Source organism: Danio aesculapii, chromosome 12 (genome assembly GCF_903798145.1).
Source record: "Danio aesculapii chromosome 12, fDanAes4.1, whole genome shotgun sequence".
NCBI classification, from domain to species: domain Eukaryota; kingdom Metazoa; phylum Chordata; class Actinopteri; order Cypriniformes; family Danionidae; genus Danio; species Danio aesculapii.
Window position 1 is genome coordinate 21,953,705 of NC_079446.1, and position 22,865 is coordinate 21,976,569.

The 22,865-nt window shown below is 34.7% G+C and overlaps 1 protein-coding gene across 3 annotated transcripts in view; it reads left to right on the top strand.

The window, feature by feature from the left end:
* Positions 1-22,865, top strand: part of nsfb (N-ethylmaleimide-sensitive factor b) — a 51,863-nt gene that overhangs the window by 18,311 nt on the left and 10,687 nt on the right. For 2 of the 3 annotated variants that reach the window (XM_056469468.1, XM_056469469.1), the window contains exons 10-18: positions 386-551; positions 655-729; positions 2,086-2,273; positions 4,722-4,817; positions 6,658-6,814; positions 9,191-9,324; positions 9,449-9,515; positions 16,154-16,233; positions 19,373-19,507. In XM_056469468.1, the coding sequence (XP_056325443.1) occupies positions 386-551; positions 655-729; positions 2,086-2,273; positions 4,722-4,817; positions 6,658-6,814; positions 9,191-9,324; positions 9,449-9,515; positions 16,154-16,233; positions 19,373-19,507 (1,098 nt within the window). The remainder of the gene's footprint in view (positions 1-385; positions 552-654; positions 730-2,085; positions 2,274-4,721; positions 4,818-6,657; positions 6,815-9,190; positions 9,325-9,448; positions 9,516-16,153; positions 16,234-19,372; positions 19,508-22,865) is intronic. The other variant, XM_056469470.1, reaches the window with a different exon arrangement.

Sequence of the window (22,865 nt, forward strand, 5' to 3'; positions counted from 1 at the left end):
CATAGATAAATAAATGATTAAATAAATAAACAAATAAATTCATCAGACTTAACATTGAATAACACTAGAAACACACTTAAGTTAAAGTGAAAACTTAAAATAGAAAACTTTTTTGATTAAAAAAACCCCAAAACAATTCAATCTAAAACTACTATTAACACTTCTGTTATTTGTTAATTCACAATTAAACCAAAAAATTATACTAGTTAGTTATTAGTTAGTAAATCTGTATTAGTTAGTTACTTATGAAATACATTTGGTATTACCGTATCTTAATATTAAAATTACAAGTGTGCTTTTTTTTGACAGTGTTATGACATGACATAATAATAAGTGGGAAATTATTATTTAATAACTTTTTATGTTTTTCTTCCTCCTTTTGAAGTTGGGGGCCAACAGCGGCCTACACATCGTTATATTTGACGAAATTGATGCCATTTGCAAACAACGTGGCAGCATGGCAGGCAGCACAGGGGTCCACGACACTGTAGTGAACCAGCTTCTGTCCAAGATCGATGGTGTAGAGCAGCTCAACAACATCCTGGTTATTGGTAAGAACTTCCTGTGAGATTATAATAACTATACACTAAACTTTCACTATTAAAAAAATAATACTTTTTGTTCCATATTTAATGCATTTATTTTGTATTTAAGGCATGACCAACAGGCCTGACCTGATTGATGAAGCTCTGTTGAGGCCGGGTAGATTGGAAGTCAAAATGGAGATTGGTAAGAACCACAGTAGCCGAGTTGGACGAAAATATTATTGCACAGTATTAGAAATGTTATATTTTATTGCGTGATGTAATGTGTCTTAATGTTGTTATTACATGATGTAGTCTTTATATGCTTGATATTATTTCAAAAATACAAACAAAAAAGCAAATTGCAAGATTAACCATAAAATAATGTATTATATTACACAAACACAAAATATGTATTGGAATAACCATTCTTTATTAAACCTTTTAAAAATTATTAACCCTTCTGGGAAATTTCTAAGTCTTTTTCAATTATTTCCAAAGTGATGTTTAATGGAACAAGGACATTTTCACAGTATTTCCTATATTTTTTCTTTTGGCAAACTTAATATTTCTTTTTGTTTTGCCTTAAATAAAAACACATTTTACTTTTTAAAAACCATTTTAAAGGTCAGTGTTATTTAGCCCCTTAAAAACAAGCCAGTGTTGTACAAAATCTTCCCTAATTAAACTAATAACCTAGTTAAGACTTTTTATGGCCTCATATAGGACTTGATATGGCCACAGCCATATCACCCTGCAGCCCAAGACTGGTTACTCGCTGAAGCTAAGCAGGGCTGAGCCTGGTCAGTACCTGGATGGAAGACCACATGGGAAAACTAGGTTGCTGTTGGAAGTGGTGTTAGTAAGGCCAGCAGCGGGTCCTCAATCTGCTGTCTTTGTGAGTCCTAATGCCCCAGTAAAAGTGAAGGGGACATCACATACTGTCAGTGAGCATCGTCTTTCGGATGAGATGTTTAACCTGGGTCCTGACTCTCTGTGGTCATTAAAAATCCCATGACAATTTTTCTAAAGAGTAGGGGTATAATCTTGGTGTCCTGGCCAAATTCCCTCCATCAGCCCTTACCCATCATGGCCTCCCAATCATCTCCATCCACCGAACTGGCTCTATCACTGTCTCTCCACTCCACCAAAAGCTGGTGTGTGGTAAGTGCACTGGCGCCATTGTCCTGTGGCTGCCATCACATCATCCAAGTGGAGGCTGCACACTGGTGATGGTGTGGAGAGACCCCTCTCATGATTGTGAAACACTTTAGATGTATGGCCATACACAATAAATGCGCTATATAAAAACACATTACTTACCAACTTAATTAAATTCCAAGCTGAATACTAGTATCTTGCAAAATAACTAGTGAAACATTATGTATTTTGCTTTGATCATGGCAAAAAATTGTCATTAAAACTGTTGTTTAAAAATGTGTTGAATAAAATATTCTCTCCATTAAACAGCTTGGGAAATATTTGAAAAAGTATAAAAAATTTCAGAGGAGAAATAATAGCTTTGACTTCAAAGGTATATACATGTATTGTTTTTGTCCAGGCTTGCCAGATGAGACTGGTCGTGTTCAGATCCTAAATATCCACACAGCAAAGATGAAGCAGTCCAACATGCTGGCCAAAGACGTTGACGTACAGGAACTGGCTATCGAGACCAAGAACTACAGTGGAGCAGAGCTGGAAGGGCTTGTTCGGGCTGCGCAGTCCACTGCCATGAACCGTCACATCAAGGTCTGATCTCAAGCATTTCATCAAGACTGCACCACCACCGTCAGAACTAATTATGGTTGATTCAACTTGATTGAGCAGTTCTGAACTCTGTTCTGAACTCTGGTTGGAAATTATCTCAAGTTACAAAAATTGCTGATTATGCAAATACAATGCAGTTTACATAGGATTACAGTGATGCTGGGTTAGATATTTGAATGTTGTTTAAATGCGGTAGTTCATTTTAAATACAAGAAAGCAATGTGTCTGTGCTTGAGACATTGGTGATTGTGGAATTAATTTGATTTTTTATATATATATCTATTTTAAATATCCAAAACCACTAAATGAGGGTTATATATTTTGCTGATTTATGTACTGTATGAACATTATACTAAATGTTTTGAAGAATGTTGAAATCCAGAAAAATAAGAAATTTTAACTTGTTCAAACTTCAAATGTTGATTTTAAATTTTAACACGGACCGTGTTCTGGGTCTCCATTGTTATTATATCATACACCCTTAATTTTCAGCTTGATTTTATAGAAAACAGGGAAACACCAAATAAGCTTTAATATGTTGGGCTTTTTATTAGACCGCATAGAACAGCATTAAAACAGAACCCTAAAATGTTGTTAATATGATAAAACAGAGTTGCTCAATCTAGAAGTGGTGGACTGTGGCAAAAAAAAGCTCTGCAGCTTTCATGCCACATTGTGCTCATCTCTCATCATCAGCAACTTTAATGACAGTGTTCAAGCTTACTCGGCTTCATACATTTGTCATGTTTTTTTTCTATTTTGCTAGTTTCTTGTCTTGTTTATAGAGTTTAGATTCTCTGCCCGAGTCCAAGCCCATACCTGACCCAACCTGACCTGTGATATTTCTTGCCACTATCTTCGGGTCGGGCCTTAATTAGCCTAATTGTGTAGAGAGCTATACACAAATCTATAATGAAAGCATTTGACTACTTTCGTAGTGTTTGTGCTCATTTAAGTCAAAATTATTTGTGTTTAAAATATAAGACACCAGGATGGACATGTTTACATATTATTAGGTGTATTTGTCTGTTTTAAAACACACCCAAATCCCAAAGCGTTCACTTTCGCTCGTCTTTAAATCGCACGTACAGAAGTTGATCTGAGAACAGTGTCTTTATACGGATTGCGTCTTTCACACCAGCTGCACCTGCAGTGTGCAGCTGATTGGCGGCGGCTGCTGCACAGATAGATCTATCTCTATTCTATATAGTTACCTATCTATCTGGATATATATAAATCCACTTTTTATTTTTACTTTTCTTCTGCATTAAGGCCTGCAGCAACTTCCTGTGCATGCAGTGTACAACAGGCGTTACATGAATTGACTGATTCTGAGGTTGCATAGTGAATGCGGCTGTTTTTATATTCATTTCAATGTGGATTCAAGCCAAAATAAAGTGAAAGCATAATTCTCTATATGTAATAAAATGTATTTATTTAAGATCGGCTCTTTGATGCTACTTTTCATAGAAAGAGACAAGAAAATGCTTGAACGGGATGATGGTGGGATAGAGTGGTAAAAAACGGGAGAATCCTGGCAAAAACGGGAGGGTTCAGGAGTACAGAGAGGATGTTAGTCAGCCTTCAATGACCTCTTTTAACGTCTGTTATAACAGCAGACATATTAAAAAAATTGTTAATAGCATTTAAATCGGGCTCAGGCTCATAATTATTGTGTCGGACAGGGTCGGGCTTGGACACAAGGCGCACTGGTTCGGGTAGGGTCGGGTTTAATTTTTTGGGCTCTCTTATCTCTTGTTTAGACCTGCCAATATTAAATAAATGCAACACTAAAAGCGCCAGTAGGTGGCAGCACTTTCCTGTTTTAATGAGTCAGTAATTGAAGAAATTATTCCAATGATTTGTTCAAATCAGTTGATTCATTTAAAATCAAAACAAGTGACATTAAGAATGTAACATTGAAGCATTGGCTGTGTCCGAAACTGCCTACTATTCGGTAGGTACTGCATTTGAATTTAAACGTACTACTCGGCCATTAGAAAAGTATGTTCTATACAGTATGAATGTGAGCAGAATTAATTTATTTTGGATGTACTACATCTGCAACTTTGTCATGGTCATGTGACCTACCCTTTGAATAGGCTTCGTGGAGCAGTGAATCTTTTCACACTGTCTGTTTTTTCAGTGACATTTATACATGAACCACAATTACCATTTTACTAAAGATGATAACTATTGCACATCCCTAGTTCTGTAAGTGCATAGATATCTTTAAATTGCTGGACAAAACTGTGTGTATAGGTGTATTAGTGGCACAGCATATTTGATAGTGTTGACACATAATGCTCCAATATTTGACGAAGCTTACACCAGTGTAATGGTCTCTCTTACTCGCACACTTCATGACCTTTCATTTTGATTAAGTGAATTAGTCTATGGATCAATCTCTGTGTGTTTGTGCTCCTATAGGCCACTACTCAGGTAGAGGTGGACACCGAAAAGGCTCAGACTCTGCAAGTCAGCAGGAGTGACTTCTGGGCATCTCTGAATAATGACATCAAGCCTGTAAGTTCCATTCTCCATTATTGTGGATTCAGTTTTGCATAATATTACACTACAAAAAAAAATGCAGAGTTTCACAAAATTCCGTCATGTTGTTCTAACACAAATAGCTCATTTTAATTAGGTAGTTTAAACAAGCAGTAGAAATAATGCTTTTAAGTGCATGTAGACTCTAGGGCTGCACAATATATCATTTCAGCATCGATATCACAGTAGGCATATAGCAGGATCTTCAATGTCAAGTTGGAATTATAATTAATCAGAAACTGCAGTAGATAAAGTTATAGAAACAGAAAATACAGTTCTGAACGCATTCAATTCCTTTCATCTTTATTTCTATAGCACCATTACAATGTAGATTGTGTCAAAGCAGCTTAACATTGGTGAAGTTAATTCTGCTTCTAGTAAATTAAAACAGCTTCAGTCAAGTTTTCACAGTTGAACTTCAGTTTAGTGTAATGTAAATATCACTGCTGAATCGCATGCAACAGAAAATACAGTTGCAAAGTTTAACCCTAATAGAGCAGGGTGTTTGCAGGGTCTTAAAAAGTATTAAAAAAAATTAAAAATTATAAATCAATTATGAGAAAAGGAAGGCCCTTAAAAGGTACTAAAAAGCCTTAATTGTGTTTTTACGAGGTCTTAAGTTTTGTTCAAGCGTTGTCCAAAGTTTTTGACTCCAACAAAGCATAAATATATTTATTTTCCTCCTAATATTAACGGCGTCCTCAATCCACATGATTGGTTTAGGCTGGGTACGTCCGGCCAGCTCCTGATATCACGTAATTTGCGACAAACGCGGGAAGGTGATGTGTGACGCTCTCCACATGTAGCGAAACCATTGAGCGAAATAGACAGCGAAATGGGAAAATGTAAACTTGCATACTCCTGGTTGGAGAAAGACGAGTTTAAACTGTTGAAGCTGTTGCTGTTGCTGAAAACAACCGCGTAATTTATTCTTTTAAGCTTTGTTTCTCTTGAGTTGATCTGAGTTCTGTTGCATGGTTGTGCTCCATTGATTTATTTAACTACAACTGATTATTAGGTTAAAGGTTTGATTCTGATTAGAACTTGAAGTGAGGTCTTAAACATATTCTGAGAAGGTCTTTAAAAATCTTAAAAAGGTATTGATATTACCTTTAGGATTTTTACATATACCCTGAAGAGGGAAAGGCATGTGACTATGTAAGAATTCAATTGAATGTAAACCATTTGGGCACTATTGGGCACAATCTTTTTCAACAAAGATTAATTGTATTTATGTTTTTTAAATGAAGTAGAAAAAACTTCAACATATAAAGTGCTATTTTACATTTAATTATTTAATTTCTGTACCTCAATAGTGTTAGACTCTCCAGAAGACCATAAAACACCCTTTATTTTATGTGTGTCTTTTCCCCATTGTATTAATTCATTCTTGTAATTAGTTTATTATATTTTATGCAGATGCACTGACTCCCTATCAATTTGAAATCATGAATTCTTCCCAAAAACATTTAGTTTAGATCAACTTGTGAAAGTAGGTTCATATTGCAGGGTAAAACTAAATATTCAGCCTATTCAAACCACCTGATTAGATCTGATGCAGACATACTTCATTATTGGCATCATATCTGGTCCACTTCGCTGTTCATTTTTGTTCAAGAACCACAAATTTAGACATGAGGTCGCTATTATTTTACAACCAACAGTTAAATGAATCATTTTGTGAATTGTACACTTTTGAATGGGCCACTTGGGACCGAAACTAAAAGTGTCATTATTCTTAATTTTAGCAGTAAATAAAGTGATTTATCATTGTTTACTGATTTACTTACTACTTTCTGTTTTTCCCCCTGTAAAGGCATTTGGTAGTAATCAGGAGGATTACTCCAGTTACATCATGAACGGTATTGTAAAATGGAGCAATGCTGTGTCTGACATACTAGGAGATGGAGAACTACTGGTGCAGCAGACCAAGAACAGTGAACGCACACCGCTAGTTACTGTTCTTTTAGAGGGCAAGTCTTATACAAACTTCACAAACAAACACAAATACAGTGTTCGCTAACTGAAACTACCTGAAATCAACCAACTAACTGAAATAGTGATGTTGCTAATCAATGGCAGGTGTTCTGTGTTGCATTTTCATGTTTTGTGTGTGAAATCCTTCTCCCTTAAACTTAGAAATGCTCGATTTAATTTAACGATTGGTTCAGACAGTGAATTTGGTATAGATGCCTGTGTGGTATTTTACTTTTGTAATGTTTTTTTGCTTTGTTAATTGTTCTGATGAATTGTTTGTCTTTTAAAATTGACACAAATTGACATACATTTAAACTAAATAATATTAAAGAGAAATTTTACTGTAATTCAATGAATATTATCATAAATTAATATTGTGATAACACTGTTTAACTGTAAAAAACCATCAAAGTGTTATTTAGTATAAATTTTAAACTGTCAATCTAAACAAAAATAGTACATAAAATAAACCTGAAATTATTCTGACAAGCCATCACTTCAGATGCATATATCCTATATCATTTTCACAGCTGTACATTCACAATACTTGTATGTTTCATTTCCTTCGTATTTTATGTTAAAAGCTTTTTTGACAGTATCTGCTGATATGAATGCCACGTTGTGTTCCTAAATCTTATAAATGACCTAAATTCAGAGCAGATGCAGAGATCGAGTTTGTGTGGAACAGCATTTTTCTCTGAACAAGCATCTCTGAGTCACTGAACACGCCAGGTTATGAACTACTTGTGTTTATGTAGTTAAACCACTGCTATTGCATATTAACAATTGCACTACTCTCACAATTTCCAGTTTGATTTTTAATAATTATTTAGACCTAAAAAGGAAGAATTTGTGTCTGAAGATGATAGAATGGAAGTTATAATATCTAATAGAATAACCTAAAAATAACCCTTCAATAGCTTAAAGGTTCAAGAAACCTTCGAGTGCTTTTTTGAGATTTTAACAGATATCTGTGCGTGTCGAGCATCAGTTAAGACAACGTTAGCACCTGTTAATTGAAAACAGGATAATTTTCATCGTTTGTCAGCTAATTTCATCTTCCGGTGTTAAAAGAATTTTTGGGGAGAGATCAGAATCTGCTAGTAGAATGATGACGCGTCAGATTTCATTATTATTCATAGACTGAGTTTTTTTATCTTATGAGAAGACTCTGCTTCTTAATTATTCATGACTGCACGTGCATTCCGATGACAGACTAATATGGACATACCATAGACCTGCCCAGCTGTGAGACAGTGTGTGACACAGTATTTAGCCGTTCATTAAGGGTCGTATGTGTTTGTTTTCATGATCCACAGAGTTTGTTGCATGGCTTTCTCGCCGATGCTGCCCGATATAGCCAAGCTGTTTGTGTGCAGCAAGCATTTTTTTCGGGAGAGATGTACGAGAATTGGAAAATGGCGAACTTTGTCTTTTATCAGTTGAGTTCGTTACCATTCAGACACATTGCCTATATCCATGCTGCTGTGTTCACACATCTCCAGATTATCTTCAGGGCTAATGGCTCATTCAGACCCGGGGATTCAGGTGGAGAGAAGTCCTCATTTATAGCGTTTATATAAACATGATTATCTTTATAATGATATAACAAATTGCCGATATGTATTATATGGAATTATGAATAGCTTATGGTATATGTAATGGCATTAAATTACTTGCTGTTTATTGTTTTGCATTTTAACTTGAGCCAACTGACAAAAGCCATGCCCACTCCTCCCTCTGCTTGCAGCGCTCCATGCCCATAATGCTGCATTTTTTGAAAAAATGAGGTAGACTTAAACTGAAAGAGGGGGATTTCATGGCCCTTTAAAGGGATAAATCACCAAAGAAATTAAAATTTTGTCACCATTTACTCATCTTTTACTTGTCACAGACCTGTTTGAGTTTCTTTTTTTCTGCTTAACACAAAGTAAGTTAATTTGAAAAAACTTGGAAACTGGTAACAATTGACTTCCATAAGAAATGTTTACCTACTATAAGTGTCAATGATGACCCGTTTCAAGTATTCTTCAAAAAAAATTCCTCAAAACAAAAAACAAACTTAAATTATGTATAAATTATGAGTAAATATTTTGTTTTTGAGTGAACTATTCTTTTAAATATTGGTTATATTTTATACTAATTGTTTTTAGTGTTGAAAACTGTTCCTCTGGGTAGCAGATTGTAGACGACATTTAAATTACAAGGAATGTATAGCTTGATGTTACAGTACACACACGTTGCACTCACATCTACCCAAATGCTCAAAAAATAGCATTCTTTCCTGCTCTTGTTCTCTTTTTCACACAAGCAAACATGCACCATAATGCTGCAATCTGATATGACTGAGAGTGTGAATGTTTCTCTCTTAGGGCCTGCTCACAGTGGTAAGACCGCACTGGCGGCCAAGATCGCAGAGCACTCCCAGTTCCCCTTCATCAAGATCTGCTCTCCAGATAAAATGATCGGCTTTACAGAGACCGCCAAATGTCAGGCCATAAAGAAGGTAGCAACCTCGTATATGCGGGTTAAGTCATAAGGAGACCTGTGTGTGTTGAAAGCACTTGTTACAGATGTGATGTTGCAGCCTTTGATCTTTAATATTGACTTAATTGTTTTTATCTCTTTAGATATTTGAGGATGCCTACAAGTCTCAGTTGAGCTGTGTGGTGGTGGACGATATTGAGCGACTGCTGGGTGAGTTCATTCGTGCAAATTGTCTCACTCGAACACTTTTTTATGGCATTTATTGGTTTTTATTGTGTCATGGATAAATTAATACGACACTTAATGCCGAGTTCAGACTGCATGATTGAAGCCCCGAATTTGACTCATCGACAGGTTTTGAGAAATTACAGAGAAATGCCTGAAATCACAGGCAAATCGGTGCTCGTTTACGTAAGTAACAATCACACAGTGTGAACTATCAAAGATGCAATCTGAGAGAATCGCCAATGAGTCGCTGACACCCTTGACATATTCGGCATGTTAAATATCTGGACCTGTCGGCTATTCAAATCATGCTGTGTATTCTGATTGAAAATAACATCTGTGATTTACCTACAGCCATTGAGAAAGCAGCATCCACTAGTATGGGTATCTGCAGGCCAGCGGGAGGTTGTGGGAGAAGTTAAAAGGGTTTCTTTTTGGTATATTTGGACCCAAGTAATGGAGGAAAAACTAGTGTAAATTTGGCAGGAGCACCTGTGTCTGTTTGATGTGTAATCTGAGCAATATCACAACCGGATTGAAAAAGAAAAAATTTGAAGAGAAACTGTTAATTCCCTTCAAAAGCCAGGTGAGCAAAAAAAGTACATTTTCTATCCACCAAAGGCGTCTTTCTCATTATGTAGTAACAACAAAATATATACTACGTGACTTCACATTGTTTCCATGTCACTTCTCGCGTGTTTGATTGTGAGCTATAGTTAGCGGGCCGAGACAAGGTTGTCGGCGATTCTCCTATTGCAAAGTCATGCAGTGTGAAACCCCCTGTTGCCGATCCATCTTGCAGTGTAAACACAGCAGCGACAGAATGCTACCCCAGATAGTCATGCAGTGTGAAAACATCCATGACGTGACTACTTAACAGGCATAAGTCATTGAATCATTCATTCATTCAAATGATTGGTTCAAAAAGGCAGATTCATTCATCAATGAAGAAATGCTTAATAAATGGATTATTGAATATTTTTCTCAAAGAGATTTGTTGCAAAACGATTCATCCAAGAACAAAACAAAACAGTGTTTTATTTATTTATTGTTCCGTTAGTTCAGCTTTATAGCCCTTATATTGAATTACAACGAGATTGCAGTGCAACTCCCTTTAGCGTGCTTTAAAAAAGCAAATGGTACAGTATTACAGGATATTACATTATAATTAATTATAAAAGTTATTATAAAACGTATAAGTTCAAGATATTATTGTCAATTTTAATCTTATTAACATTTTGTTTGTTTTGTATATACTATTGTATAAAATTAATGTTACATTTGTGATCATATAGCACCAAATGCAGTATAACTGCCAGTCACCCTCGCATATAAAGTTTGCACACTGCATATACAGCTTCGGTGTTGTTATTACTCATCAAATATTTGTAATGACAGTTTTAGAAAATTTTTATTAGGCCTATTGTTCGGGATTTAACAAAGGAATTTAAAAAGAAATAAAATATTGTTTCATTTGCCTACTAAAATAAATGTCATTCTTTCATTTAAAGTTAATTTATTTTATATATAAATTTAAAAATCCGTGTTACCGTGATCTTTCTGCTGCAGATTTTGCATATTGGCTCATCTGAATTGGCCTGTTATTATGGTGGCTTGAAAAGCCAGCATACTGTTATCTATCTTAAACTTATTATTCTTCTTCTTCTTCTTCTTCTTCTTCTTCTTCTTCTTCTTCTTCTTCTTCTTCTTCTTCTTCTTCTTCTTCTTCTTATTCTTCTGAGACTAATTTCTAAGTGTATCTCCTCTGACTCGGGTTGCTATATCTTTTCTAACTGATCCGACTTTGGGTTTTCCGAAAAACGACCCAGAAAAATCCCAAAAGTCCCATTGATTTAACATTGGGTCAAACTTTGTGAGCTCATAACTCTGCATCAGACTGTCCTACAGACTTCTAACTGGACTCATTTAACTCAGTCTAGCCAGCAGCCAATAACTGATGACTTTTTAACTTACTAGCCACTCCCTAGCAACCACTTACAGCACCCTAGCAACTGTCCCATAGACTTCCATTGTAAAAGACTCCCATTTACTTAACATTGGATCAACCTTTGTGAGCTCATAACTCTGCATCAGACTGTCCTACAGACTAGAGTCTGGCCTCATTCAACTCAGTCTAGCCAGCAGCCAATCACTGATTACCTTTAAACTTACTAGCCACTCCCTAGCAACCAATTTCAGGACCCTAGCAACTGTCCCAGAGACTGTGACTAGCTATTCTAACACACGCTAACAGTTTTAACATCCTACTGACATGCTAATCTTGCTAGAAAGGTGCTAGCAACACGATAGTGACATGCTAGTCATGCTAGTAACATGCTAATTCATGCTAGAATCATGCTAACAACATGCTAATTCCTGCTAGAAACAAGCTGATTCATGCTAGAATCATGCTAGTAACATGCTAGTTACATGCTAATTAATGCTAGAATCATGCTAGTTACATGCTAATTCATGCTAGAAACATGCTAATTCATGCTAGAATCATGCTAACAACATGCTAATTCATGCTAGAAACATGCTAGTAACATGCTAATTCATGCTAGAAACATGCTAGTAACATGCTAGTAACATGCTAATTCATGCTAGAAACATGCTAGTAACATGCTAATTCATGCTAGAATCATGCTAGTAACATGCTAATCCATGCTAGAATCATGCTAGTAACATGCTAATCCATGCTAGAGTCATGCTAGTAACATGCTAATTCATGCTAGAATCATGCTAGTAACATGCTAATTCATGCTAGAATCATGCTAGTAACATGCTAATTCATGCTAGAATCATGCTAGTAACATGCTAATTCATGCTAGAATCATGCTAGTAACATGCTAATTCATGCTAGAAACATGCTAGTAACATGCTAATTCATGCTAAAATCATGCTAGTAACATGCTAATTCATGCTAGAATCATGCTAATAACATGCTAATTCATGCTAGAATCATGCTAGTAACATGCTAATTCATGCTAGAAACATGCTAGTAACATGCTAATTCATGCTAGAATCATGTTAGTAACATGCTAATTCATGCTAGAATCATGCTAGTAACATGCTAATTCATGCTAGAAACATGCTAGTAACATGCTAATTCATGCTAGAAACATGCTAGTAACATGCTTATTCATGCTAGAAACATGCTAGTAACATGCTAATCCATGCTAGAATCATGCTAGTTACATGCTAATCCATGCTAGAATCATGCTAGTAACATGCTAATTCATGCTAGAATCATGCTAGTAACATGCTAGAATCATGCTAATAACATGCTAATTCATGCTAGAATCATGCTAGTAACATGCTAATTCATGCTAGAATCATGCTAGTAACATGCTAATTCATGCTAGAAACATGCTAGTAACATGCTAATTCATGCTAGAATCATGCTAGTAACATGCTAATTCATGCTAGAATCATGCTAGTAACATGCTAATCCATGCTAGAATCATGCTAGTAACATGCTAATCCATGCTAGAATCATACTAGTAACATGCTAATTCATGCTAGAATCATGCTAGTAACATGCTAATTCATGCTAGAATCATGCTAGTAACATGCTAATTCATGCTAGAATCATGCTAGTAACATGCTAATTCATGCTAGAAACATGCTAGTAACATGCTAATTCATGCTAAAATCATGCTAGTAACATGCTAATTCATGCTAGAATCATGCTAATAACATGCTAATTCATGCTAGAATCATGCTAGTAACATGCTAATTCATGCTAGAAACATGCTAGTAACATGCTAATTCATGCTAGAATCATGTTAGTAACATGCTAATTCATGCTAGAATCATGCTAGTAACATGCTAATTCATGCTAGAAACATGCTAGTAACATGCTAATTCATGCTAGAAACATGCTTATTCATGCTAGAATCATGCTAATAACATGCTAATTCATGCTAGAAACATGCTAGTAACATGCTAATTCATGCTAGAATCATGCTAGTTACATGCTAATCCATGCTAGAATCATGCTAGTAACATGCTAATTCATGCTAGAATCATGCTAGTAACATGCTAGAATCATGCTAATAACATTCTAATTCATGCTAGAATCATGCTAGTAACATGCTAATTCATGCTAGAATCATGCTAGTAACATGCTAATTCATGCTAGAAACATGCTAGTAACATGCTAATTCATGCTAGAATCATGCTAGTAACATGCTAATTCATGCTAGAATCATGCTAGTAACATGCTAATCCATGCTAGAATCATGCTAGTAACATGCTAATCCATGCTAGAATCATACTAGTAACATGCTAATTCATGCTAATAACATGCTAATTCATGCTAGAATCATGCTAATAACATGCTAATTCATGCTAGAAACATGCTAATTCATGCTAGAATCATGCTAATAACATGCTAAATCATGCTAGAAACATGCTAGTAACATGCTAATTCATGCTAGAAACATGCTAGTAACATGCTAATTCATGCTAGAATCATGCTAGTAACATGCTAATTCATGCTAGAAACATGCTAGTAACATGCTAACTCATGCTAGAAACATGCTAGTAACATGCTAATTCATGCTAGAATCATGCTAATTCATGCTAGAAACATGCTAGTAACATGCTAATTCATGCTAGAATCATGCTAGTTACATGCTAATTTATGTTAGAATCATGCTAGTTACTTGCTAATTCATGCTAGTAACATGCTAATTCAGACTCTGCTTTTCAAGCCACCATAAAGTTTGTCCTCAAACTTTAATATCTAGTTCTGCAGTTGAAAAGTAAAAAATGCTGCTGATGTTACTTTCAGTTTCTACAGTCTTAAAACACTACTTATAATCAGTTGTTGTCATAGTGTTGTTATATGTTGTTAAAAGTCACACTAGAAACACTCTTGTATTTATTATTAATTTATTTAAAATTCAGTTCACAGTGATAAAGTGTAAAGAAAAAAAAAGCTTCTTAAAAAGTGTTTGCTGTTGTTGCCATGGTTTCTGCTGTTGGCTTGTCACAGTTAGAGTAAATGTGACAGTCCTACACACCCTCTATGATCTTCAAGAAAACATCATTCTTACTTCTGTGACATGATTTAATATAATAGCTGAAAATACGTATAAATATTGCATTATAATGTCAATAGACCTGATGATGTCAGATTTCAGGTTGTTAAAACATTAATAACAATATTATTGTACATATTAAATACTGTTCTACATTAACATACAATTCACTTCTCATCAAACCTGATAACATGATTCAAAAGAATCTCATTCAAAACAGTCTTAGGGCTTTTTACACATTGCTTAACCCCAAGTTATCGCTGCATCCTTAGCAATCAAAAACTAGCGTCTCATATTTGTGTGCTTTGGACATTCCCAGGAAAAACTATGCATTTTAGAAAAAAAAAACTGTTCTTTCAGAGTTTCACGGGAAAGTGTCAAATAGTGATGAAAAACAACAATTAAAGAGAAGAGACATTTCATTGTTTTATTTATTTAAGAAAGAAATAAAATGCAAGTAAAATGTAATTATATAGTTTTTGTCCTGCTTCTGTCCCATCACTAACACCATACACTCAAGGCCATGGCGTTGACACGATGCTCAATTGGTACTAATGGGCCCAAAGTGTGCCAAGAGAATATTCCCCACACCATTACATCACCACCACCACCAGCCTGAACCGTTGATATAAGGCAGGAGGTTTTCATGTTGTTTTCATACAAGGCAAACATGCTTTCATGTTGTTAACACCAAATTCTGACCCTACTATCCGAATGTCACAGCAGAAATCGAGACTCATCAGACCAGGCAACGTTTTTCCAATCTTCTATTCTCCAATTTTGGTGAGCCTCTGCGAATTGTAGTGGCACCCGGTGTGGTCTTCTGCAGCTGTAGCCCATCTGCCTTAAGGTTGGACGTATTGTGCTTTCAGACATGCTCTTCTGCATATCTCAGTTGTAACGAGTGGCTATTTGAGTTACTGTTGCCTTTATCAGCTCTAACCAGTCTGGCCATTCTCCTCTGACCTCTGTCATCAACAAGGCATTTGTGCCCACAGAACTGCCACTCACTGGATATATTCTTTTTTCGGACCATTCTCTGTAAACCCTAGAGATGGTTGTGCGTGAAAATCCCAGTAGATCAGCAGTTTCTGAAATACTCAGACCAGCCCGTCTGGCACCAACAACCAGGCCACGTTTAAAGTTACTTAAATCACCTTTGTTCCCCATTCTGATGCTCGATTTGAACTGCAGCAGATCGTCTTGACCATGCCTACCCACCTAAATGCATTGAGTTGCTGCCATGTGATTGGCTGATTAGAAATTTGCGTTAATGAGCAGTTGGACAGGTGTACCTAATAATGTGACCAGTGAGTGTATATGTGGATATAAGGACTAGCATTAAGCCATTATTTCAATTTTGAAATATTAGCATATTAATACTCAGATTATATGTTAATACTGGTTTAATAGTAAGCCGTGTAAAGCAGGATAAATCTATTTCAAGCAATGTGCAGCCATGTATTGTAGGGCAGTATAGGTCTTATTTCATCACGTGAGGTTTTTAAATTAATTGATGGTTTATATGCCAAACTTAGCTTACACTGTCCTCTTATCATATTTTTCACTTTACAGATTTTGTTCCCATCGGGCCGCGGTTCTCTAACCTGGTGCTGCAGGCTCTGCTGGTGTTACTGAAGAAACCTCCTCCTCGGGTGAGAATGACTTGTAGTACTGGCATCCTCAGACAGGGAGCAGCACCTTCTCTTACACAGAATAATATGTACTGGACACAATATTTCACTCTGTTATTTTATTTAATTTCACAAATACAACTGAATTATTGTATCACTACAAATTATAAGTAAATTTAGGAAGAAGAGACACTATAAAAAGCATTCAGAAGTCTTAGTAATATTTTATAGGATTTTATTTGCACTTTAATGTAATATTTGCAGTTAAGCTGTATGGAGCCACTGACTAAATGTGTTCATAGGCACATCAGAGCTATTTTAGTCTGCTATGATTTATAATTTAACCTCTAATGTTAGGGCTTTTCAAAACCTCTAACCCCAAGTATATTCCTAAACCAGTGTTTTCATACTGTGGTCCATGAAGGATTGCTTGTGGTCATTTATAAATAAAAATATTGACAGAAATTGCTAGTCAACTCATATCAGTCACATAACTGACTCTGCTAATATGTTCATGTGAAGTGTGTTGATTGATTAATTTGCCTGTTATTTTTGCATGTAAAAAGTATTTTTACATGCAAAAATATTAATTAATTATTTTAAACATATGTGTGTATGTATATATAGTTGAAGTCAGAATTATTAGCCCCCCTATATTTTTTTTCTTTTTTAAATGTTTCCCAAATGATGTTTAACAGAGCAAGGACATTTTCACAGTATGTCTGATAATATTTTTTCTTCTGGAGAAAGTCTTATTTGTTTTATTTTGGCTAAAATAAAAGCAGTTTAAGGTCGAAATTATTAGCCTCTTTAAGCTATATATTTTTTTCGATAGTCTACAGAACAAACCATCATTATACATTAACTTTCCTTATTACCCAAACCTGCCAAGTTAACCTAATTAACCTAGTTAAGCCTTTAAATGACACTTTAAGCTGTATAGAAGTGTCTTGAAAAATATCTAATATAAGTCAAATATTATTTACTGTCATCATGGCAAAGATAAAATAAATCAGTTATTAGAAATGAGTTATTAAAACTATTATGTTTAGAAATGTGTTGAAAAAATATTCTCTTCGTTAAACAGAAAATGGGGGAAAAAATAAACAGAGAGGCTAATAATTCTGTATATATACATATTAAATGCTGTATTGTACTTTCTATTTTTTTAAGGAATTATGCAACAAATGTCTTAGTTTCCACAAATATTCTGAGCAGCACAACTGATAATAATAGGAAATGTTTACAGTGCACGAAATCATCTCAAATTCAGCTTCGCCATTACAGGAATTAATTGCATTTAAAATATTTTACAATAAAAAAGTGTTATTCAAAATTATAACAATGGTTTACACAACCACCGTCAGTCCAAGGCACTCGGAAAACATATTAAAAATCTTTTATTGACATAGCTATTCCTTAACTGCACCTATGCGTTTCAGCAAACAACTGCCTTCATCAGGGTAACAGTGATCAGGTGCATCTGGAGTTTCTTTTGAATACTATAGTCTCATGACTCATTAGAATATCTAAACAATACTAAAATAATATATTGAACACAAGCTCAACTCAACAATCATCATTAATTCAGCATTGAGAGAGGAAGAAAAAAAATGTAATGGAAAAAAATAAATAAATAAATAAAACAACAAAATATAAAATAAAATAAAAATAAATTTAAAAAGATCATGCGTATAACATTACATACATGACAACATATTTCTTAAATAATGCAACGTAGATGTATATAGAATGAAACCACAAAAAATATGTATATGTAAAATATATACAGTTGAAGTCAGAATTATTGAACCCCCTGAATTATTAACCCCCCCTGTTTATTTTTTCCCCCCAAATTCTGTTTAATGGAGAGAACATTTTTTCAACACATTTCTAAACATAATAGTTTTAATAACTCATCTCTAATAACTGTTTTATTTTATTTTGCCATGATGACAGTAAATAATATTTGACTTGATGTTTTTCAAGACACTTCTATACAGCTTAAAGTGACATTTAAATGCTTAACTGGGTTAATTAGGTTAACTAGGCAGGTTAGGGTAATTAGGCAAGTTATTGTATAACAATGGTTTGTTCTGTAGACTATCGAGACCTTAAAATGTTTTTTAAACAATTAAAAACTGCTTTTATTCTAGCCGAAATAAAACAAATAAGACTTTCTCCAGAAGAAAAAATATCATCAGACATACTGTGAAAATGTCCTTGCTCGATTAAACATCATTTGGGAAATATTTAAGAAAGAAAAAAAATTCAAAGGGGCTTTAATAATTCTGATTGAAAAATTAACTAGTATAGTGTACAAATAAATGTACATAAACATGCACATACATATACATATGTCCCAAAAGTGTACTGTTACATTATTTAAGCTACTCCTGAGCACTTTTTATTTGATTTTGGATTGAAAAATATTGTTGACCCAAACATTTGACGAAGTAATATGCATAATAGTTTATATTTTACTAAAAGTGGTCAACCACTGGCTAAACTTTTGTTAAAGTGGTTAAACATTTACATGTTACAGACATAAATCTTTATTACAGCTCATTGGATAGAGGTGTCTTCTGTCACATCACACTTTTCACAATTTTCACATTCTTTTGACCAAAACCACTAACCGATATCTGAGTTTTTGGCTACATTTGAAATATTTATCCAAAGCATTTATTGTTTTTGGCTGTGGCGATGTTTTTCTTGATGAACAAGTCCCCCAACAAGCTCCTGTTGTGTCATGCTGTCTGGTGGCAGTGAGTGTGTATGTCGTGCTGTGTTTATAAGGTGTTTTGAATAGCTGAGGGTCTTTTCCTCCAGATCGGGACTGTATAGAGCAGCACTCAGTAGGGAGTCGGGTCTCGGGTGAGTCGATAGAAAGGGTTTGTGAGAGAGCCGAGACCTGGCAGGCCCGCAGCCTGTGTGGCACCTCATTTACATGCACTAGCATATACTGGACACCACAGGGGGGCGACCCATAATCCCCTGTGCTCGCTGGGGCCTCTGGGAATGGCCCACCTCTTTACTGCACGTAGCTGGGCACCATGGCTGTACTAGGAGATCTTGAAAGTTCGCCAGTGAGAGATTCTGACCTTTAGTGTTGATTTGATATGATTTTCTATGTTTGTATGTTTTTTTGATCCTGCAGGGTCGTAAGTTGTTGATTCTCGGCACAACTAGCAGAAAGGATGTCCTGCAGGAGATGGGCATGTCTGACTCTTTCAGCACTACAATCCACATCCCCAACATCTCTAGAGGAGAACATTTAATGGAGGCCCTGGAGGTGAGGCTTATCATGAACATTTTTCGAGACATTTTCAGTGTTCATACCCAAGATATGTTAACACCAGGTTGAAACAATAATTAGTTTTGTCACAATTAGAGGTTTCAAGGTAAACTATGGTCACTTTTTGGTCAGTTTGATCAGTTAAACGGCTTAAAGTCTGATTTAAGTCGCGTTAATCTTGTTTCTTTCAAGCTATTTTTAGCATGTTTGCTACATGAGGAAAAACTTCTGCTAGACAATATGATCATAATTGTGTTTATGCAGAGAAAACATCAGTCATGTTTACAGCAAATTCCTTAACAGAGCAAGAAAAAAATCTGAAAATAAGTAAATATAAAACAATAATACAAAACTATACATATAAAATATTGTTACATTTCATTTAATAATTTCAAGTATATGAAAGTAAGTTTGCATTAATGCAAATATTTCATTTTGAAACTAGTTTTTCTAGTTTTACAAATAGACATTTCACCATTATTACTAATATGTGTGCATTTTCCTTAAAAACCCAGCAAGTTGATTCACGATACCATTTATAATCGCATATTGCAATATTGACCTTAATAATTGCAATATAAAAATCCCAAACTTTACTGTAATCACAATATGACATTTTCATACTGTTACATGCCTAGTAATAATGAATAAAAAACAATTCTCCAATTCTCAAAACACCAATACCAAGTGGAAACAAATAGGTGCAGTGGCCCCAAAAATATTTGGAGGCTTAACCCCACATGGGTCTTTTTGTTATGAAATCTTTAAACGAAACTAAATAAACAATATAATAAATATCCAATTTAAAATGTCAGTAATATTTTAAGATGATTACGTCATTGATCAAAGTTATGTGGGTTTACTTGGTTATTTAATACATTGTTTTTAGGGAAAAAACAAAGACTTAAAAATGTGAGAATCAGATATGAGGGGTTTAAACAACATATATAAACACACACACACACACACACACACACACACACACACACACACACACACACACACACACACACACACACACACACACACACACACACACACACACACACATACAGTTGAAGTCAGAATTATTAGCCCCCCTTTAATTTTTTATTTATTTTTTTTTTTTATATTTCCCAAATGATGTTTAACAAAGCAAGGACATTTTCACAGTATGTCTGATAATAATTTTTCTTCTGGAGAAAGTCTTATTTGTTTTATTTCGGCTAGAATAAAAGCAGTTGTAATTGTTTAAAAACATTATAAATATTATTAGCCCCTTTAAGCCCAATTTTTTTCCCGATAGTCTACAGAACAAACCATTATTATACAATAACTTGCCTTATTACCCTAACCTGCCTAGTTAACCTAATTAACTTAGTTAAGCCTTTAAATGTCACTTTAAGCTGTATAGAAGTGTCTTGAAAAATATCTAATATAAGTCAAATATTATTTACTGTCATCATGGCAAAGATAAAAGAAATCAGTTATTAGAAATGAGTTATTAAAACTATTATGTTTCTCTCCGTTAAACAGAAATTGGGGAAAAAAAAATAAACTGGGGGGCTAATAATTCAGACTTCAACTGTGTGTGTATGTATATATATATATATATATATATATATATATATATATATATATATATATATATATATATTCACCTTTTACCTTTATTGTTAAATCACCTTCCCCTACAAAAAAACTACCTATTATTGGGAGGAGATACTGTGGTATTAAAATACTACATGACAAGCTATCCAGATTTTCTGTTTCTTTATATAAACGGCACATAATTATATGTTTTTATCAGATTTGCCTTCAAATTAAATTATTTTTCTCCTTCTGTATATATGTTTTCATGACAAAAAAAAATCCTTAAGAAAACAAAATATATTTTGTGTTGAACAGTAAAAAAAAGTCTTACAGGTTTGAAACAAGTGGAAGGAGACCAAACGATGACAGATTTTTATTTATTTATTTATTTTTTTTGTGAACTGTGCCCTTAAAGGATTAGTTCACTTCCAGAATTAAAAAATTCATATATTGTAGTCACCTATGTGTCATCCAATATTCATGTCTTTGTTTCTTCTGTCAAAAGATTTTATGATGAAATATGCATGATTTTATATTCCAGATTCTGGACTTTGATGTGTAAATATGTATACTTTGTAACCACTAAATCTAGTTTTAATCTAACAGTATTTGGGATGCAAGCATTATCTTGAAATGTTTTCCTGAAATGTTTTCCTTTAAAACCTCAAACTATTTGGGACTAAAGAAAGAAAGAAATGAGCATCTTGGATGACAAGAGAGTGAGAAAACTATCAGGAAATGTTTGTTATGGAAGTCAACTAATCCTTTAAGAAGGTCATCCTTAAATGACATTCACTCAAAAATGAAAATTACCCCATACTTTACTCACCCTCAAGTCATCTTCTGTGTGTACGCCTTTTTCTGACAGATGAACTCTGCCAAAGTAGTTTTGAATTTTTCATGCTGTATAATGGTGTTGGATGTTGACTTCCAAAGCTTCCAAAAGCACATAGAAAATTGTAAAACTAATCTATTTGGTGACAGGAGGGTAACGAATGTCCGATGAGGGAGATCATATTATAATATATAATATTTATAGTTTTTGATTGTAAACTTAAATCATGTATGCGACATTTGACGTAAGACCTGAGACATATTGTTAGGCCCGATGGTCAGCTGTTGGGGTTCGTCGGTCCATTAGTCAGGCTAGTTGGTTTGGTGTGTTCAATGCGTTGCCTCTTGTCGGGTTAACCTCAGAGCTTGTTGGCCTGATTCAGCTTGTAGAATCATCATTGGGCTGTCGGCCGAAGAGAGTTTTCTGATTGGTAATTCAACAATGAATCAGAGTGAATATGAACTATTAGATAATCAGATGTATTTGCAGGAGTGAATTCCTCCAGGGTGAGGTACAATTACTGTGATAATGGTACTAAATGCTGCTTTGTTTACGTTTTGTCTGTATGTGTCGGAAGTTTGTTTTACCTTTGTGGAATGGGAAAGCATTTCTGCTCCTCTCGGAGTGGAAAGATATGTCTTATGCAGGTGCAGAAGGTGGCTCTTCTTTCAGTCGGCTTTCGTCCGTTTGGTGTGGGGACAAGAGACGACAACTCAATTGGGTTTTGTTGGTGCTAGTTGTTTGGTGTTGACTTGGTTTGTCCCGGCCCATAGTGATTATTTTTCTTTTATATATATATATATCAATGATTTAAAAGTAGCATGTTCAGAGGACCTATATCTTCATGCTGATGATGTTATTTTAGTGTTTCATTAAGACAAAAGGGCCCTGGTTCACAGTTAAAAAAAATGGGTACAACTGGGCTTCGTATATTAAAATTTCTTTTCA